At 39.3% G+C, this 18,583-nt stretch overlaps 1 protein-coding gene across 1 annotated transcript in view; it reads left to right on the top strand.

Annotated features, from left to right (window-relative positions):
* Positions 1-612: 612 nt before the first annotated feature.
* Positions 613-18,583, top strand: part of ctnnbl1 (catenin, beta like 1) — a 36,666-nt gene continuing 18,695 nt past the window's right edge. Inside the window, exons 1-11 of the mRNA XM_076159325.1 lie at positions 613-771; positions 1,736-1,954; positions 2,801-2,907; positions 3,276-3,415; positions 4,321-4,418; positions 6,575-6,668; positions 8,530-8,621; positions 8,811-8,883; positions 10,356-10,414; positions 11,442-11,590; positions 15,096-15,277. Coding sequence (XP_076015440.1) covers positions 742-771; positions 1,736-1,954; positions 2,801-2,907; positions 3,276-3,415; positions 4,321-4,418; positions 6,575-6,668; positions 8,530-8,621; positions 8,811-8,883; positions 10,356-10,414; positions 11,442-11,590; positions 15,096-15,277 — 1,243 coding nt within the window. The 5' untranslated portion in view covers positions 613-741. The remainder of the gene's footprint in view (positions 772-1,735; positions 1,955-2,800; positions 2,908-3,275; positions 3,416-4,320; positions 4,419-6,574; positions 6,669-8,529; positions 8,622-8,810; positions 8,884-10,355; positions 10,415-11,441; positions 11,591-15,095; positions 15,278-18,583) is intronic.

The following is an 18,583-nucleotide window of genomic DNA, read 5'->3' as shown; positions in this document are numbered from 1 at the left end:
ATTGTGATAAATTATTGCTTTATTGCAACTGGTTCTCCATTAAGATGATGATCATAATCACTTCAGAGGAAAGTGTGAACTGCTTGTTAATTGCTGACATATCATGCTGATGCCAATGTTCTCAACCTATTTGGATCTGTTCTAATCGACATCAATTTAGATCCCATCTGATTATTCTCTTGTTGGATTCGGATTGTTCTCAAGTCAGTTTTAGGTCAACTGTCTTTTATTCTTATGCATGTAAAATCATCAAGTAATTTATGTGCATTGGGTTCAACTTCAGTCTGTCTGGATTGGATCCAGTATAAGAGCTAAACTGTGTCATAAGCACCCTCAAAAAGTAGATGTTCTGTTTGTTTATTCTGCAACAACAAAACAACAGTAATCATGTTCGAAATTTGATAAATTAATGTGAAACAAAATGTAACCATGTCGAAATAAAATGTCAATGTTTTTCAATGTTTACTTCCAAGGAAACGTGCATTTTATGTCACTGTAGGCTTGCAGATAATAGATCAGCCAGCGCAATGAGTGAATGACCATTGACAAAGACGTGCAGCTCGGGAGAAACTATCGGCGTTTACGACAGTGCTCTGCTGCGACAATGAACAAAGTGGTTTACGGCAGCCATGTTTGCAGCAGAAGCTTCCAGTTAGCCGCCAGCTAGCCGCAGAATTGTATCCACACTTATTTATTTCTCAAACCTGAATATAAAGTGTGTCGTTTTCCGACGCGGAGAAAATGGATGTTGGGGAGCTCCTAAGCTACCAGGTAAATATTTACGTTATTAAGTGTTTTCTGTCTCTGGACGGAAATCTAACTTAAAGCTAAAGCTGAAGCTGTTTCATTCATGGGGCTGCATGTTGAGGCGTGCTTGCACTTACTGGCGAACTTCAGCTCTAAACGGTTTTGTTCTGTAAAGTTACTTCTCCAAAGCTGGGTAATATACGCTCGAGTTATAAGTATTCATTATTTACCAGTGAGTAACGGCAGCAGGTTAGTTACAGCTTGATAGCGTTCTGTTAGCTTTCCCTAAAGCTACAGCTACATCAGTTAGGTCTGTGTGCTGGGTCTCTGTTTACAAATCTCCTAATATAATGCTTCTTTGTATATTAACAGATTTATAAACCAAAGTGTGTGATAACAGGGCTTTAACAAAAGATCAGCATTTACCAGCAAATTCGGCATAAAAGCGAGTGACCTAGGAACCCTTAAGTTTGGTATAGACATTATTAGGAGACACATTCGTCTGCTTAGACTTTCACAGGGTATTGTCTACTATGATCTTTTAAATTATATATTACACAGGATCGTATATATTGTATACATAGTCAAGCCATATATTAAAGTATGGGCTGTACTTTCACCTTGCAGTTTGATTCTTAAGTAGAGTTAAGATAAGATAAGATAATCCTTTGTTCGTCCCACAACAGGGAAATTCACATTGTTACAGCAGCAAAGTTGACACTGCAAAACAATAAAAGGCACTTAAATAAATAAATATAAATTAGAGCCTAAGAAATGCCATGAGTAGGTTGTAATTCTGCCTAGTTGGGTATGCACTTGTTGTTAAGATATGAAGATACAATTTAATTATTAATCTGTAAACAAATACTATGGAATATTGCAATATTAGTTTAGGAATGTGTTTAGGAATGACTGTATCTTTCTACATACAGTCCGTCTCTTTCATCAATATGAACAGTGTATCTCATTGTTTACGTCTGTGTTACAGCCAGATAGAGGAGCAAAGCGTCTCAGGGAGGAGGAGGGCGGAGGAGCAGGTGGAGACGATGACACTAGAGGAGGGAAACTACACAAGGGCATGCTGCTCAGGGAGCTGGCCAGACAAAGAGAGGCAGAAGGAGGAGAGATGAGGGACGTGGAGGACACGCCAGCAGAGAGAAAGAAGATCCTGGAGAAGCTGATGGACCAGGATGGAGAGGAACCTGAGGTGGGAATCTTGAAACAGGACCATGTGGAAGGAGTTGAATACACAGGGTTTGTGTGTTTTGGTGTGTATTTGCAGGTTGATTGACAGCTGTGTCTGTATGATAGTGCTCCGGTCAAGTCGAAGACAAATTACGTCATCATTATTAGAATTCATACCCAAGCTGGTAGCCTCTTGCGGTGATGGATGTGCAGACCAAGGTTCCGCAGACACACACGTTTCAGCATGAGTTAAAGTCAGCTGTCGGCTCTTCCTCTGATTCAGGCAGATGACTAAGAATCTGGACTCAAGTTGGCGTGATTCCAGACCTCAAGTGCTACAACATTAGGGTTTATAGCGAGTAAAGATTGGCTGCAGGGCAAAACCTCTGAGAAACATCAAGCTCACAATGATCCTTCGAGCTTCAGGAGAAACAATGAGTCAAAGTGGGTCTGTGAAAATAAAGATCCTTTGTCAATACTAAATGTAGCCTATTATGTAATGCATTAAAACCAAGTATTTATTATTCTATTATGCCTCACTGCAGCCTTTCAAACTGAGTGTTAAGATGTACTCAGAGCAAAGTGCTGTAATGTCCTATTATGTCAGATAGTTATAATTTTATAACCGGTCAGTATCTGTCTAACACTTAATAGACTTTTTAGCCATCAGGGGTTCAAAACACTTCCAGTGAAATTCACTCCAGTCTATTCACACTTATAATACACAATGTCTCCTCACTCTGTTCCACTCACATAATTAGATAGCACATGGCTTTGTTGTTTTTACAGCAGTTCGCTCAATAAAGGATTAATTTTTTCATTTCCCTTTGTCTATTTCTTTTCCCCCTTTTCTAAACTAAATAAATAGGCAGAGCCAGTGGATGAGAGTTCCGTGAAGAAAATGATCCTGACCTTTGAGAAACGGTCGTACAAAAATCAGGAATTGAGGATTAAGTTTCCTGACAACCCAGAAAAGTGAGTGACATGAATGACACTGCAGCGTTTTCCCCTCTCTTGATCATGTTCCAGCAAGAATTTATAGCTCTCGTTTCACCCCAGGGATGAGTCCACCTCATTAATGTTCTTCTCTGAGTAGGTTATACATAATTAAATAGTTATCAACTTGGTTAAAATTAATCCTTGGTTTAATTATCGTTTAAGTAAATGATACACTTTATTATTATTTACATGTGCAGCACACTCGTATGCAACATGATCAAAAACAAAGCTGGGGAAAACCCTGGATAGTATGTTTGCAATACACACTTTGATATGGGGTATGTTTGTGAGTGTTTGTCATTAATGTTTTGTTTTTAATTCTAAACTATTTTTGACCAATCCAGGTTCATGGAGACTGAGCTAGATCTGAACGACATTATCCAGGAGATGCACGTGGTCGCCACAATGCCAGATCTCTATCACCTCTTAGTGGAGCTCAATGCTGTCCACTCTCTGTTGGGTCTTCTCAGTCACGAGAACACTGATATCCTTTTACAAATGAATTGATTCAATCCGTGTACTTGGTTTACAGATTCTTTACCGATGCTATAATAACAAATGAGTCCAAGGTGTTATTCAGACCTACTGTAGCTCCTTTCGACCTCTTCTCCCAAAAACTGGAACGTTTTGCCCCTAGATTGTTTCATTTGGGCTTATGTGAACACCACAGTCGCACTCGGGTCCGGAACAAGTCCACTCCCTGAGACACGCTTGCAATCTCTCTACGGAGCGGTTCGATTGAGGTGAGAATTACAAGCCTAGGTGTTTCTTTGCAAACGGTTTTTCATTTCACAGTACGGCAAGTGAGTTGGGGGTGTGATGGGTTAATTGAGTCACTGCTCCCTGGAGTCATTGCGACAGTGCTAAGACCACTCTCTCTTGGCAGTCTCAGACCTGTTGATTTGGTCCAGACCCGAGTGCCATTGCAGTGTGAATCGAGATAATGATCCAGGTCTGGTGGAGGACAAACATTTGCTCAGACAGGGGTGACAATTATGGCGTTACTATAAATGATAAAAGATGTCGGCTGGAAACATGCAATTGCCATGAATGTGTAGCCAAGAATTCACTGCTTCTGCTGTTTACAAAGATTTTGACACTTTATCAACAGTTTTAGGTATAGGTCCTGAAGATGTGAATATTAACAACACTGCAGCTGTACAATGAATTGACATAATCTTTCTAACACATCTGATTTAGAGGTAATGAGAGCAAAACTGGCTTTACAATAGCTGCAAAGTTGAAATCGGTTGACTATCGATTCTTGGTGGAGGTGTGTCCCGGAGTGCCCTCTGACTCATTGTTTTGTGGTCTCGACTAACCAGGCAGCGGCATTGTCCTTCAGCTCTCAACAAACTTATCAATCTTATTAACCTTATCCATGGCTACATATTGCTATTGCGGTGGTGGACCTGCTGCAGGAGCTGACAGATATCGACACACTCCATGAGAGCGAGGAGGGTGCTGAAGTGCTCATCGATTCTCTGGTGAGTTCAGGATTTACGTATATTGGTGTTCCGATGTTATTGACGTAGTAGCGTTTAATTGATTTTTACCTAAGCTCTGGGACACCCAAACTATGCAGAGGCTATCAAACCCTTAGACTTGACGAGTGAAACAAAATAATACTTCAGTTGGCCTCCTTTAACTGGCAGACCTGCAGATATGTTCATCTTCCTCAACAAGCTGTTGCCTCCTTCCAGTTGTTGTAATGCTGCAGTAATTCACAGGTGGAGAAATACATTTTAAAGTTGTATGTCATCCACATGATTATGGCCTGTCCTCTGCTTGTTTGCTTTAATGTTTTCTCCCCCCCCTCACACGTACTCTTACTCTCCATGCCATCAATCTGTCAATAACCCAGGGAATGCTGTTGTTGCCCTTTCATATTTGCTGACATTTAGAGTGACAGAGACAAAGGTCAAACTTCAACGATGTGCTTATACCTACAGTGGAGGAAGAATTGGGTGCCTCTGTCCCCTTATGACCCTCAGTGCTATACTTGATCAAAATTAAGTGTATACTTCAGTGCAACAATCTGCAGTTTCTCATTCAGATGAATTACCACCCCCCAAATCAAGTTTTGTTGTGTTGTTTTTGACAACTACTATGACCCATGTGTGTAAACCAGCAGACAAGCCAGTTCCTGCCAACATTAGATATTCATTTCACAATCTCAAATGGATCAAACTTGATATCGTACAGTTGACATAATGTGACGTGAAATTCACATATGTGATCGCTGTTATTGAGCAGGAGTGTGAACTTGCAGCCAACAAGATATAACTCAGAAACAACTTGTTATTTCAATAGAAATGAATACATAGTGATCCATGGTACATTCATTTGCAGCCCTCTCTGGCTTGGGACCTTCAACAATGAGCTTCTAAAGATGTTTTATAAGCTCCTTGCAGGCCATGGCTGAATAAGATGCAATCAAGAAAACCATAAGGGAATGAGGGTAGATCTACCTTCCACTGAACGTGATTTAAATAATGTCAAGGTCCCACATAGAAGGTCGACATGTCAATCTGTTAGTGAAAACAAGGCTTTTGCTCACATGATGAAAGCAATCAAATGAAAGCGTAAACGTGTGAGAACATAAATCAATTCCATCTTGTACATTTTCATTTTATTGGTTTATGAATATGTGGCCATGCAGGCTCACGGAGATGAAGGGGATAACCAACCCTCAAACTCCCAACAGAAAGAGTGCTGCTGTGTTTGAATTGATTTATGATGTCATGACACGGGTGTAGTCCATACTCTTGTTTACAGTAACTTTGAGAGGAGCAGATTCAGGGCATTCAGGGTTGGCTGAATCCATTTTTCTTTCTTCCTTGCTGTACTGCCTCCAGCTCCTCTGTCCTTGTTGCCAGAAGGCCAGGTGGTAGCCTTGAGAAGATGAATCAAACTGATCCACAACAGTCTGTGGTAGCCCATAAATCTGCGTCAACTGTCTGTCTTCTTTCTTCTTTCATCTGTAATAGTACTTTTATGCGGGCAGTCAGCAGCCCACTGGCTCTGTTTAGGTGTGAGTCTCTAATGTTGACTTGACTGAGGAACGTGGAGGTGAATGTGAGAAGGCTATGGCTTATTCTGCCATGGCTATGTTCCATAAAAACAAACATTCGCTGTCTCATTATGGAATGACTTCATCGTTTTGAGGAAATAATGAGATCTTTTATATAATTAGAATATACACAAAAGTTGTATCAACTTCAGGGAGGAAACCCTAATTCTATTCTTCATGTGCACTTTGTTCCTATCATGAAAACAAATAGCTGAAAATATATGTATTCATGGTGTTTGAATACTTTTACGGGATTTAATGTTATTTCTTTGGGATACAAAAAGAGGGATTTTTTATGAAGAGAAACGTTTGCTGTTCAGATACAGTATACAAGATAATACACTCAGATAGAATATATTTTTTTATTCAGAATTCTGCCAACTGAAAATGATCCACAATTATTCAACATTTATCAGAAAACTTCAAATTTGTTAATTCCTGACAGACAATATGATTAAATTGGCCCATTGATGAAAAAATGCGTAGCAATACAGACTTGAGTGGCAATGATATATATAATTATAACCAGTATATCTGAACAGTATTTAACCCTGTTTTCTGTGTTTGTAGTTGGAAGGTCAGGTGGTGGCCTTGTTGGTGCAAAATATGGAGCGTCTGGATGAGCAGGTGAAAGAAGAAGCTGACGGCATCTATAACACACTAGGTAAGAACATGTAAACGAAATGACGTACGTAGCAATTGAAAATGGTTTTGTAAATCCAAACAGCCTTATTAATTGCTGAAATGTATCTCCATTAACCTAATCAAAGAAATATACTAAATTATCTCAGTGTCAAAGTATTGTACCTAATTTAAATCTAACAGACTTTGAAGCCGAGTCCAAGTTTTCAGCTGTTTAAATATTGGCTGCATGTTCCCCTCGCTGACCATGCACTGATTATATGGATAAATTATGGATTTAAATTGTAAATAAGGAGGATCTCTATAGCAAGTGTCTTTCATTGTCAACTGCTCAATATAAGCAGAATTTGTCCTAATCAAATCGATGCATTATACCAAACATAAGGAAGGCAATGTGGTTAAAACACTCCCCGCCTGTTTTCTCTAATCTTCTTTGGTGAATTATTCCTAAACCTCTCCAGCTAAAGATGACAAAGAGTCACTGTCAGTATTCGGTAGTATAGTCTTGGGGCAGCAGATACTTTGAGAAGTCATGGTATTGGTGTCAAGCCTCACATGAGTCAAGACTTTTCTGCCTCTCTGCTCTTGTGCTCTTGTGTTGAATGACTCTGTTGAGATGATTTTTTTCGTTGTTGCCAGATTGAGGCCGTGTGTCAGGAGAGCTTTTTAGGTGTCTGTATTTGGCTCTGTGTGTGGGTTGTATCGATGGGAGTGCTGCTTGTGCATCTTTTATTCTGGTTTGTGTGTGCGTGTGTGTGTGTGTGTGAGAGTTTGTGTGCGTTATCTAGGGAGCTCTCCAAGCTTGAATAAGCCTTTTGTCTGCCTTGGCTGCTCTCTGCTCTGAGCCTGCTGTCCTCCAGGATGCTGTCGGCCTGCTCTGTTTGAATCACTGATAAAAGCTCTTCCTCTCTCTCTCTCACAGCAGCATTTCTTTTTATCCCTCCCTCTGTGTCTCTCTCTTACCGCTTTTCTGTCATCGGCAATCACTCTATCCACAGCAGTTGCCCTTTTTGTCTCATTCCTTCCCAACTCTGCCCACAACGTAGATACACTATGCTCTCTCTACCTCTCTCATTGCATCCCCCTATTCACTCACTTCACAGCTGTCCATCTATTGTTTATTGCTTGTCTTCCCTTCTCTCTCCACACGCTCTCCCTCTCTCTTTCTCCCTCTGCTGCAGTGTCTGCTCTGATAGAGATATGTAGCAAAGACTGCTTTCCAATTTTGATATTATTGGGGACAGACCCCCAGATGAACCCTCTATGAACTGCCACATTTTACGGTTCTGTTAGAGTGAGATTCTTTTTCTTTTTAATCGTCTACATTACTGTTATACTGTGTGGTCAAAGGTGAAGTTGTAAATTTGGCCTAACTTTTGGGTATATTTGTCCCACACAGTCTGACATTTAGTGACCTCTAATGAGATGAATGGTAAGACAAGCTAGATTGCTAACAAGGCCAGCAAGTGCGTCATAAAAATACCCCAGGACAATGTTGCTAAGTGTGTAAGGTATAAGGAATTTTAACACCAATTTGGTTTAGTCTGGTTCAATTAGATTTCTTGGTACAGTTTGTTTGAGCAGGTCTGAACACCTCAGTCAGCAACCATACCCAGACCCTATTGAGAAAGAGGTCATGGTCCGGAACTCTGGAGCTCAACCACTCTTGACCAACTACCAATCGATCTATTGATGTATTGATCGTGGTTTTTAACCAGACCTTTGATTTACCACAGCAAATAATATGGATACTGTGAAAATGTTGTTAATAAAGCAGGCTTACTTAACACAGCTACACATTTTAAAGGTCGTCATGTTGTTTGTGCTGAATATAAATACGGATCACATTAAGTAAGTGTTTTTGCTATGTTTTTCTCCTTCAGCCATCGTAGAGAACATGGCAGAGTTCAGACCAGGCCTGTGCACAGAGGCTGCTCAGCAGGGCCTCATGCAGTGGCTGCTCAAGAGAATCAAGGTAAGAAGCTGATTGAATATGATCAATATCTTTCATACTTACAGAATAATGCGTTGAATGTTGAACACTTTCGCAATTATATTGCCCATCGCACATGCTATGTCTGTTTTGGGTTAAAGAACGTCTTTTTCAGACTCTTGATAGAGGTTTCAGAGGATGAGTAGTAATTTGAATTTCTCTTTCTCTCAGGCGAAGATACCATTTGACGCGAACAAGCTTTATTGCAGTGAAATACTGGCCATCGTGCTGCAAAATAATGACAGTAAGTGTGCTGCATACAGTTCTCAACTCTAGTTGTTTATCTTCCACCTTTCTGTTGTCAAACAGCCATGCCTTTATCGTATGGCTTCCCTTTTCTTCATTCCATACTCCTTTTTCTCACTCCTTTTTATTCTGTGCATCCATATCCTTATCCTATACTCTATCCTATCTCTCATACTCTTTCTCCTTTCTTATCACTTCCATTCCCCTTCCATATTTCCATTTACTGTCTGTTTATCTTATCCCAAATATTTTCCCTCCGCAGCTTCCTCTTCCTCAGCAAACTCATGTAAAGCTTTGATAGCCAAAGGACTATCAGGTTCCTGGACAGGCATTGATATTGAGTGGAAGACCTGACTCATTTTATACTTTGTCCTTCTCTTGACCAGTGCTGACTCAATTCATCCTCTCTGTCCCTGTTTTGAAATGTTATTTTCCTGAAGACAAGGTAAATGTCATCATGAACCTTGTATATGTATTTTGATAGTCAATGTCGCAAAATACAAAGGCAGATCAAATACAGATATGGGCTTAAGTATTAGCCTACAAAACCAAGTCAAGATAAAACAGAAACTTTAAGTAAGGAAATTAATGTGGCAAGGACAGGAATTCTGGGAACCATATCCTGATATTTCATGGCACACACCATCAATTGGCACTGTATGTTTTGCTCCAAAATATTTAAATTCTTCTGATTTCATCACACCCTGCACAGATTGAAGTTCATGCAGGATCAGAGACAGCAAAGCAACTCCAAAAGAGTGACTGAGCCTCCATGTTTCATGCCAGGGATGATGTCCTGCTCTTTGAAAGAGTTGGTGTGATTCGCCAAAAAATTTCTAATTTAGTATCTTCTCTCCAAAGGGCAGTCTCCCAGACGGATTGTGGCTTGGTAACATGTATTTAGACAAACTCCAGTCTGGTGTTTTGGTGTGCCTTAGAAATATAATTGCATCCCAATGTACCAGATGTCCATGTCCATGACACCCTATTAATTCTCCCGGAATTCTCCCCTTTCAACAAGAAATGATTATAAACATGAGTGGACTTTGTATTGCGCATGGTTCACCATACAGGAATTATAGTAGTTAGTATGAGTACTTTTTATGAACCTATGAAAAGGCTTGTGGTATTTGTACTTACTATATGTGATAGTCACTCCCTCTCTGCAATCACAACACTCGAGGCTATATGGAATAACTGCTGAAGTAAATGTTTTTGCACTGCTCTCATTTTCCTTCCTTCTGTTTCTCTTGATGTCCTTAATGACCAATATTTTCATCAGTGTTGAGTAAAACATCTGCCTTCCTCTCTACCTCAATTTCTTTTTCTTGTCTTGTTTTTCCCCTCATCTTTTTCTACTTTTGTCAGACTGTTTATCCCAATCCTGGAATATGTGTGTTTCTGCCTCCATCTCAGTTTAATCTCCCTGTTGACTCAATTTTTATCTTCCTCGTCCCTATTTTTCTGCAGATACAAGAGAACTATTGGGAGAGATGGATGGCATTGATGTGTTGCTGCAGCAACTATCTGTAAGTTCTCTCGTGATTTTGCCTTTACATGCTATTTTTAGCTTGCTGTACTGCTACCATTTGTATTCACCTGTCATCTCTTTTAGTCTTGCAAGGATATCGCTCAGCCGTTTCTCATTAAATAAGGTATCCAGACCTGTGGTTTAACTGGCAAACTGTGGTTGAACTGTGTCGAGATTCAGCAATAGCTGAAACTGTAAACCTTTTAACGTAGGTCACTTTTCAGAAATAAAGGACGCTCAAAACTATTTGTGCTCGGAACTAAGAATAAGAGCTACGTCTCCATTAGTATAAAATGTATATATATATATATATATATATATATATATATATAGATGTAAATATTATAGTGATCTTTGCTATTTTTGCTGTCATTTGTTCTTTTAAATCTTTTAATTCATTTCAAGGATTGCTTTGTGTTTTTAGTGAACCTGTGTTCAAATAAAAAGCAAGAGCTTTTGAAATGCTTTTTCATTTTGAGTGGATTGTTTTTTGGTCTGCATATTTGGGTTAGGGAGAACTTCATCCAGCAGTATCATTGTAGAATTCCTACCCTTTACCCAAGGATAAAAACAGATCCTTGGTGCAAAATATTCCTCAGTTCCTGTGATTTGGAGGCATTTCAATAAAACGATAGCAGGTCAGGGTGACTTGGCAGGCAGTTTGTAAAAAAATCTTCAAGCTGTTGTCAAGTTAAATTATGATACATCCATGTGCTTCATTCATTGTATTGAGTGCTGTTGCTAGTGTATTTTATAGAAAAGGATGTTTTTAGTTTTACCGTATTTTACTGTATTTCACTGTTTTATCAACTATTTTCCATTTATAGCATCCTGGCTAATATTTAATTCATTACAATAGTGTTGGTCCATGTCATTATAAAAGAGACTCATCATGCCCACATCCCCAATGTTTTGTAATAAAGCTTTCCAGTATCACTTGTTTTGAATCCCCTTCTCACACAGAAGCAATATACATGTCATTGGTTCCTTTCTCAATGCTCCATCTTCCCGCTTTTCTCTCTCAGGTGTTCAAGCGTCACAACCCAGCTACAGCTGAGGAGCAGGAGATGATGGAGAACCTGTTTGATGCTCTGTGTTCCTGCCTCATGTTGCCAGCCAATCGGGACCGCTTCCTTAGAGGGGAAGGTCTTCAGCTAATGAACCTCATGCTCAGGTAGGTCTGCAGTCACACTATAAGACTTGCTGCCACAGACATGTATAGTAAGCTTTACTCGGGGACTTGCTGGACTACAAAAATATGGTAGAGAATAATTTCAACTGTCCACTTTGCACCTTTACCCAACAGGAAGTTTACTAGCATCAGCTTTCACAGGCGGTTGCTGATGTCCACTGTTTCTTGTTGACATTTAGCTTTATCCCATTAACACCTTAGCCTGTTTACTTCACATGATTCAAAGAGTCTGTTTAATGTGTAAACCTTTTAATTTTGGTGTAATGATTCTTAATTAAAGTTCTGATCAGTCAGGAATAGGTGTTGTGTTACATGTTAATAGCTATTTACAGACTGTGGGCTAAAACACACAAGCTTAATTCCCCTTTACAATATTTACAATAATTCACTACATGTTTACAATGGGGTAGGCAAACCCATTAAAATATGCAATAGCTAAGATCAGTGTATATGATGGAATAGTGCCATTAGGATGTGCCAGAGGCCACCAAAGCTTTTTCTTTTGACTGTTTTCTCCTTGTCGAAAGCACTGATTATCTTCATCAATCACCAATACATTTTCTTTTGCTAAAATGTGTGCACTTTCTGCTCAAAATAATGTTTGGTGGTCTGTTAATTTCTACTTTAATCAGTATCGGCTGACACAATATAGAATTATCTCAATGTCAAGTTTTATTAGCTGCAACAGTTAATTCTGGTGGAATAAGACTGCACATTTCTGAGCAGGTATGAACCTAAATGAATGGTGCCAATCTTTTTCACATTAGGTTTTTAATAAGCAAATATATTTAATGATACTTTTGGTAGCTATTTGATAGCTGAGGTCAATGCAGTTAACTATCAGTTTCTCGATGCAGAGCTCTGCACACAAGGTCCAGTGTTGCATTTGGAATGGAGTATGAACTCATTATTACTATTAACTATCATTACAGTATAATAGTCTTGGACATACAGTACTTTGGATACGCTAGCTTCATAGTTCATTTCAGATCTCATTTCAGTGCTTTTCAATACTGTGAAACTTTTTATTCACAGCTCACTGTGTAATGCAGTACAACACGCCTCTGTTGCCTGGTGAGACTGCCAGTCTAATCTATCAACAAGGCAGGGATATGACCTTAAAGTGTCATGAAGGCACATTACACACATTTATGAAACCTTTTCTTCACAGCTTCTTTGGTATTCACATTACTGGACAGGTAGATAGAACCTCAATCAATATCTCATTATTGCGATGCAAAAAACATTTTCTTTTAAATTGTCCACCAGGGACAATAAGAAAAAGACAAAGCAAAAGAAAGAAAGAAGAAGACTGAAATGGCAGCCGACCAAGTTACAGTCCAATGCAGTCTAATTTGTTCGTACAAAGAAGCTAGATTTGACTTCCTAACAATGTTTCGTGGCCAAAGCAGCATTGTGAAGCTGCAGATCGACAATTTTTAATCAGAAATTTTGATCAGAAAATAAAATACAGCCAAAAGCACAAGAAAGACATTTCTTCAAAGAAGAATATTGAATAAAAGCGTGAATGTAAGTTTTTGTAATTGTCGTGCAATATCATCCAGAAAGCACAGTAGTACAATATTTTGACAGCAGGCTGATGAAAATGTCAGGCTTTCCTCAAGATTATCACTTTAACAACAAGAGATCAGTCCTTCCCAACCAAGATGTAACATAACTCCTGAGCTGTAGGGAAACCGCGTCGAGTGAGTAACGAAATGTGAAATTGACCGAAACACACTGATTTCTTTTCCATCAATATCTCCTCTTCAGAATTCTATAAGGCAAATTCAGCATTGTGCAATGTACAGATTTCATATCGGGTGTATGATAAATTCCTAGAACAGATACATGTTTGCTAGACCACACTGCACCTGAAGCTGTACTCATGGTGACTACAGTCGCGTTAACTTGAGGAACAGTTTGGGAGTCAGTGTTTTTGGTCTTAAAAGATTTTAGAAACGCACACCCCTTCCTTTCTAATGGGATGTTGCCACTTTTTAATTATGTATCTAAAAGTTTTGGGGAGCCTTTAAAGCGTATAGGGTGATCAAGGCAGGTACTGCAGATTATTGAAAAATCTTCAGCGACTGATTTCATGCTGATCAAAAACACAATTGTGCTTTCAGGTTGGAAGCTTAGTCATTGTCAAACCTCAATCAATTCAGGCTGATGATTGCATAGTTCATGACGTCAAGCTTTTGAGTTAAGTCAGCTGTCTCCAAACTGAATTGCTTAGTTTCCCTTTGGAATGTACACTGTGTATTGCTCCCCCTGGCCTCTATAGCCGTCCATCATATATAATGTGTCTGTCTAGAGAAGCAGACTCAACTGCCTGAAATATGTGCCCTCCTCTGAGATAAACACTGTCATCTGTCATTGGTGGGAATAGAGGGAGTGACAATGTGACAGACAGCTACATTTCCTGAGAGAAAGCGTGGAATGTGGTGGAGGGTGAAAGGAACTGAGGGAGCAGGTATCACATAGAATGCCACGGCTCTGATGATGGAAAACAGGTGAATGTCTGGATTGCAGTTTCTTTTTAGTTATGGGTTCTTTATATAATTTAGTTTAGACGTATTCTCAGGCAAAATTCAGGCTGGGAACAGCACCAAATGGTAGTCGTTAAGGTAAAGTTACTGTTTTTGTGAGCCAGGAGAATACTTGGCAATATGGACACTGTGGGAATTATAGAGCGCAAATGACAAACTCAAATGACAAAATAAAATCTACTTCAGTGTGAAGAACGAAGAATAGACGACAGTCCAATTTTTTTAGTGACTGGTGGGAGCAGCTGCATGATACTGGAATGAAATCCTGACGTAGTGATTGCATTTGTCCCTCCATAATCCACCAGCTGCGAGGAACATGTTTTGTACAAGTTGTTCTTTTGATACCCACACTCATCCAATCATACATTAGAATAAGTCAGCAACAGCCATAGGGTTTGCGTGAGGGTGGGGCAACTAACAAGTCAGTTCAGACAATAAATGTTCATGAAGGTCTACTGCTATTGTTTAAACTTAAATTGTACTTTGAGCTGGAAAAAGGTTGAGATAACATGAGAATTTAGCCCATTGAAATAGCTGCCAGTGTAATGTGTAGCAGTTTTAGTCTTCTCCTGAAGAAAGGAGTGAGGTGAATTAAAGTCCCTTTACAAAAAAGAAGGGGTCATTCATAGAACACAGCACCAGATTGGACATATCTGAGAGTGTTATTCAACTTTGTTTAATGATTCATAAATGCCTGTTACTGGCCTCTTCTATTTTTTGCATCGAAAGTGGCTTTATTCTTGTATTTCCCTCCTGTGTGTTAATTACACATCTCCTGAAAATGAGCACTAGTTTGTTTCTGACTGTAAATCTGACAAGTATGAAAACTGTGTGAAATGGATTGTACACGTAAAGAGTCTTCAAACCAATGTGTGTATGGTTTATATCCTCTCAAACCCCTCTGATTTGACTTTGCTTCTTTCTGTCTGCCTCAGAGAAAAGAAAATGTCTCGAACCAGTGCATTGAAAGTCTTGGACCATGGGATGATTGGACCAGAAGGAGGTGATAACTGCCATAAATTTGTGGACATCTTGGGTTTGCGGACAATCTTCCCACTTTTCATGAAAACCCCCAAGAAGATGAAGAAAACTGGCATATCAGAGAAGGAACACGAAGGTTGGTCAATAATTAGAACAAGGCAGTGCACATTTTATTTTATTTTTTCATACTACAAACCTGCTCTGGGAAACACATGCCACCATGATTTCACATGTAATTGTGGTGTCCAATCAGTGAAGCCTGATTGGATCATGCCACCAATCAGTGTAGCTTTCAAAATTGAAAAAGTTGTGGTGGGATTCATCATGTCACATCTAAAACCCGATGTGACATGTGATTTGAATATCAGAATATCAACTCTTCATGTTAACAATCAACGCATTAAATGATAAGTTTAGTGTTTGATTGATTATGTTAATTGCAGCTGGCCCATTTCTTCCCTCTCATGCTTCTGGTTTTTCCACAATGTATAGTCACACCCATTTCCTGCAGACACTCAATCCTAATCTGCTCATGTATCACGGTTTGCTGCTTCTTCAGCCTGTCAGTTTCTACTATCATTCAATCTTGATTGATTTTCCTGCCCGTGCTCTCCAACCTCTCCTGTCTCTAAGTCAGAGATAGGAAGTACAAACAAGAGCCAGAGAAAGAGCGAGTCCATTTGATAGACGGCGAGAGAGCAAAAGAGAGAAGAGACTGAAAGTAAAAGAGGTAGAAAGCCTGTCCATCTCTCCTCTCTTTGTTTGATTAGCTACACCCAGAATGTGGATTACCTCCTCTTTGTCTGTCCGTATTAATTAAGTTTGATACGTCTGTTGGGGCTTCCCAGCCCTGCAGAGGAGAACAAATTGGTTTTCATTGTGTCCCACCTCACCCAGGGGGTGGATGAATTAACCCTTGACCTCTTCAACTAGCAGGAGGAAAAGGAAAGGGAGATAACATGTCCTAACACTTGAACCCCCCCATGAGTGTTGAAGCCCCAGGCAAGATGAAAGTGTCTACAGTGTCACTCTAAAACTGTATCAGTTTAGTTCTTTCTTTTTATTAAATCAAGACAATGTAGAATGCTGTTATGAGTATATGGGTTTTGTAAACAGATAAATACATATAACAACCATTTATCATTGTAATATGATGCATATACAACCTTTTTAATCAATCATAAAGTTTATGTCAATATATTCAACATGTATATGATTTTTCCCTCGTTTCCATCGATTAGTTTTACAGTGAGCTATAGGCCTAATGAGAAGTCAGTCATAAGGCGTATCGAGTGATCCCTCCTACTCTGTAAGACTACTAATTGAAAAGGCAGTGAATCAAGTGGTTCTCCAGAATAACACAATAGCACTGTAGATTAATTAACTATCAGCTGCTTCAAACAAAAGTAATTAGGAGGTGGAGACCCCCCTATCCCTCTATCCGTGGCACGCTCTCTCTCTCTTCCTCATTTCGTCTCCCTCCATCGTAAACCTTAGTGCAAAGATTGATCCCCGTGAAATACGTTGTGAAACTGACAAAGCCCAAATGTCCAGGGATTGCCAAACTATATTAGCATACGGAATTGCATAATTGATAGAGACGTCATCAGTGGGTAGAAAATGGAAAGATAGAGGGGGAGAAAACCTTCTCAAGGAATGAGAGAAAATGTATTTTTCTGCTCCATCTTATTCTTGTGACAGCAGTGCCATTCACCTTGTTTTAGGATCTCTGTTTATTGGTGTATGCACACCATAACAAGTAAAATGAGACAGTATAATAGAAATTGGGGGCTGTCAGTTGTTACATTTAGGTGGCTAATGATGCAAGCAAATGTGAGAGAAAACAGAAGTAAACAACTAATTTACATGGTGAGGCCCAGCTCTGTCTACAACTCCATTTTGTATAATGTTTCTATGTGTGCATGTGGCTTATTCAATAGAGAAGGTGAACAGAGGAGAAGCTGAGGGAGACGAGAGTTCGTTAAAGATGGCCAAAACCTTTAGGTGCATCATAGGCTCTTATTTTGACATTTTGCTTCTCCTCATTGTCCCTTCTAAAAATGAGCATATTTTTGCACGCATTGAGATCAGTTGCATTTTCGTGACACAAATGTGATCATAATCTGTGTTGTCATAGTCATGCTGTGTAATCCTATTATTAGTGTATCACAGAGGGAGAGATTTGCTGTTTGATCCTGTAGTAAAGACCTATCCAACTAAGATCGGCATGTTTGCTCTCTGTACACTCATGGGGTTTGATCATGTTCTCTGAAATCACACTCAATTTAAATGTGTAGATATATTTACAAGTTTAGAAAGGATAAAAATGTTGGAAATGCAATGAAATATGCATCATTTTTAATGAAAGTAGTCTGGTTGTATGGAGCGAAAGAGCAAACATATTGGATAAGATAAGAGAACAGTATTCTTTCACTTGACAATAATAATGACCAGACTTTGGTAAATGTAGACTTTCTTGTAAATATGCTCTAGCACATTTAGTAGTATTACAGGCGGAAGCATAAAGTGTTTAATACAAACTCATTTACCATCTGTCTCCTCACAGAATCCAAACGATCTCTCATTTGGCCCTGTTTGTTAGTGTAGCAGAGCATATAATCAGGTTTTTGTGTTTAATTTTAGGGATGTGTAGAATTACCATAGCCTTCTCTACTACACCAAACTGAGAATTTGGACTAATTTACATGAGCTTAGGTTCATTATCTGTTGCAGATAGTGATAACATTTCATGTAAAAATCTCTTATGGGAAAGTGAGGGCGGCACCATTTCAGTTTATAGGTGATGCCATTTAAATACAATTCTCACATTACTCCCTCATGTTCTGAGCGGATTCTACCTTTTATGTTTTTCAGTGGCGGGAACTCTCCAGAATCTAAATCAGAGCCAATAGCACAGACAAGACCTTAACACTCAGCTACAATTGCAGGGGCTCAAATCATAATTCTTAATGGATTGATGTCTTGTTTCATGATATTGCTGTGTGTTTCAAGAAATCTCAAACATTTGACTTCATCCAATGCTACGCTAAATACCATTACAGACCATTATGATGGTGTGTAAACTGTATATGGCTAGGCTAAACGTCTTCTCTTAATTAAATTCCTCTCCTTCAAAAAGTGAATGTAGGTGCTGCAACCCCTGTCAGTCCAACCTGTGCTGCTGGGAAGCTGATTGCGCTCCCCAGGGCACAGTTAGTCCAAGACTAATCAGTCTCATTGAAGTACCACCAATCTATCATCTTCCGAACTCCCCTACTGTCAATCAGTAAATGTATTCAGGGCATACAAGTTTATTTGCATGTTAACTAGTGTCATGGATACCCTGAAGCAGGGATGAGGCATACGGTAGTTGATTGCTGGTGGCTGAGTAAAAGATATTGACATTTGTGTTGCAGGCTCAATGCAAATATCACCTCAGAAG

This window comes from Genypterus blacodes, unplaced genomic scaffold, assembly GCF_046128005.1.
Source record: "Genypterus blacodes isolate CSIRO-AG114 ecotype Tasmania unplaced genomic scaffold, CSIRO-AGI_Gbla_v1 ptg000094l_1, whole genome shotgun sequence".
Classification (NCBI taxonomy): domain Eukaryota; kingdom Metazoa; phylum Chordata; class Actinopteri; order Ophidiiformes; family Ophidiidae; genus Genypterus; species Genypterus blacodes.
This window is presented reverse-complemented; position numbering and strand designations above follow the sequence as displayed.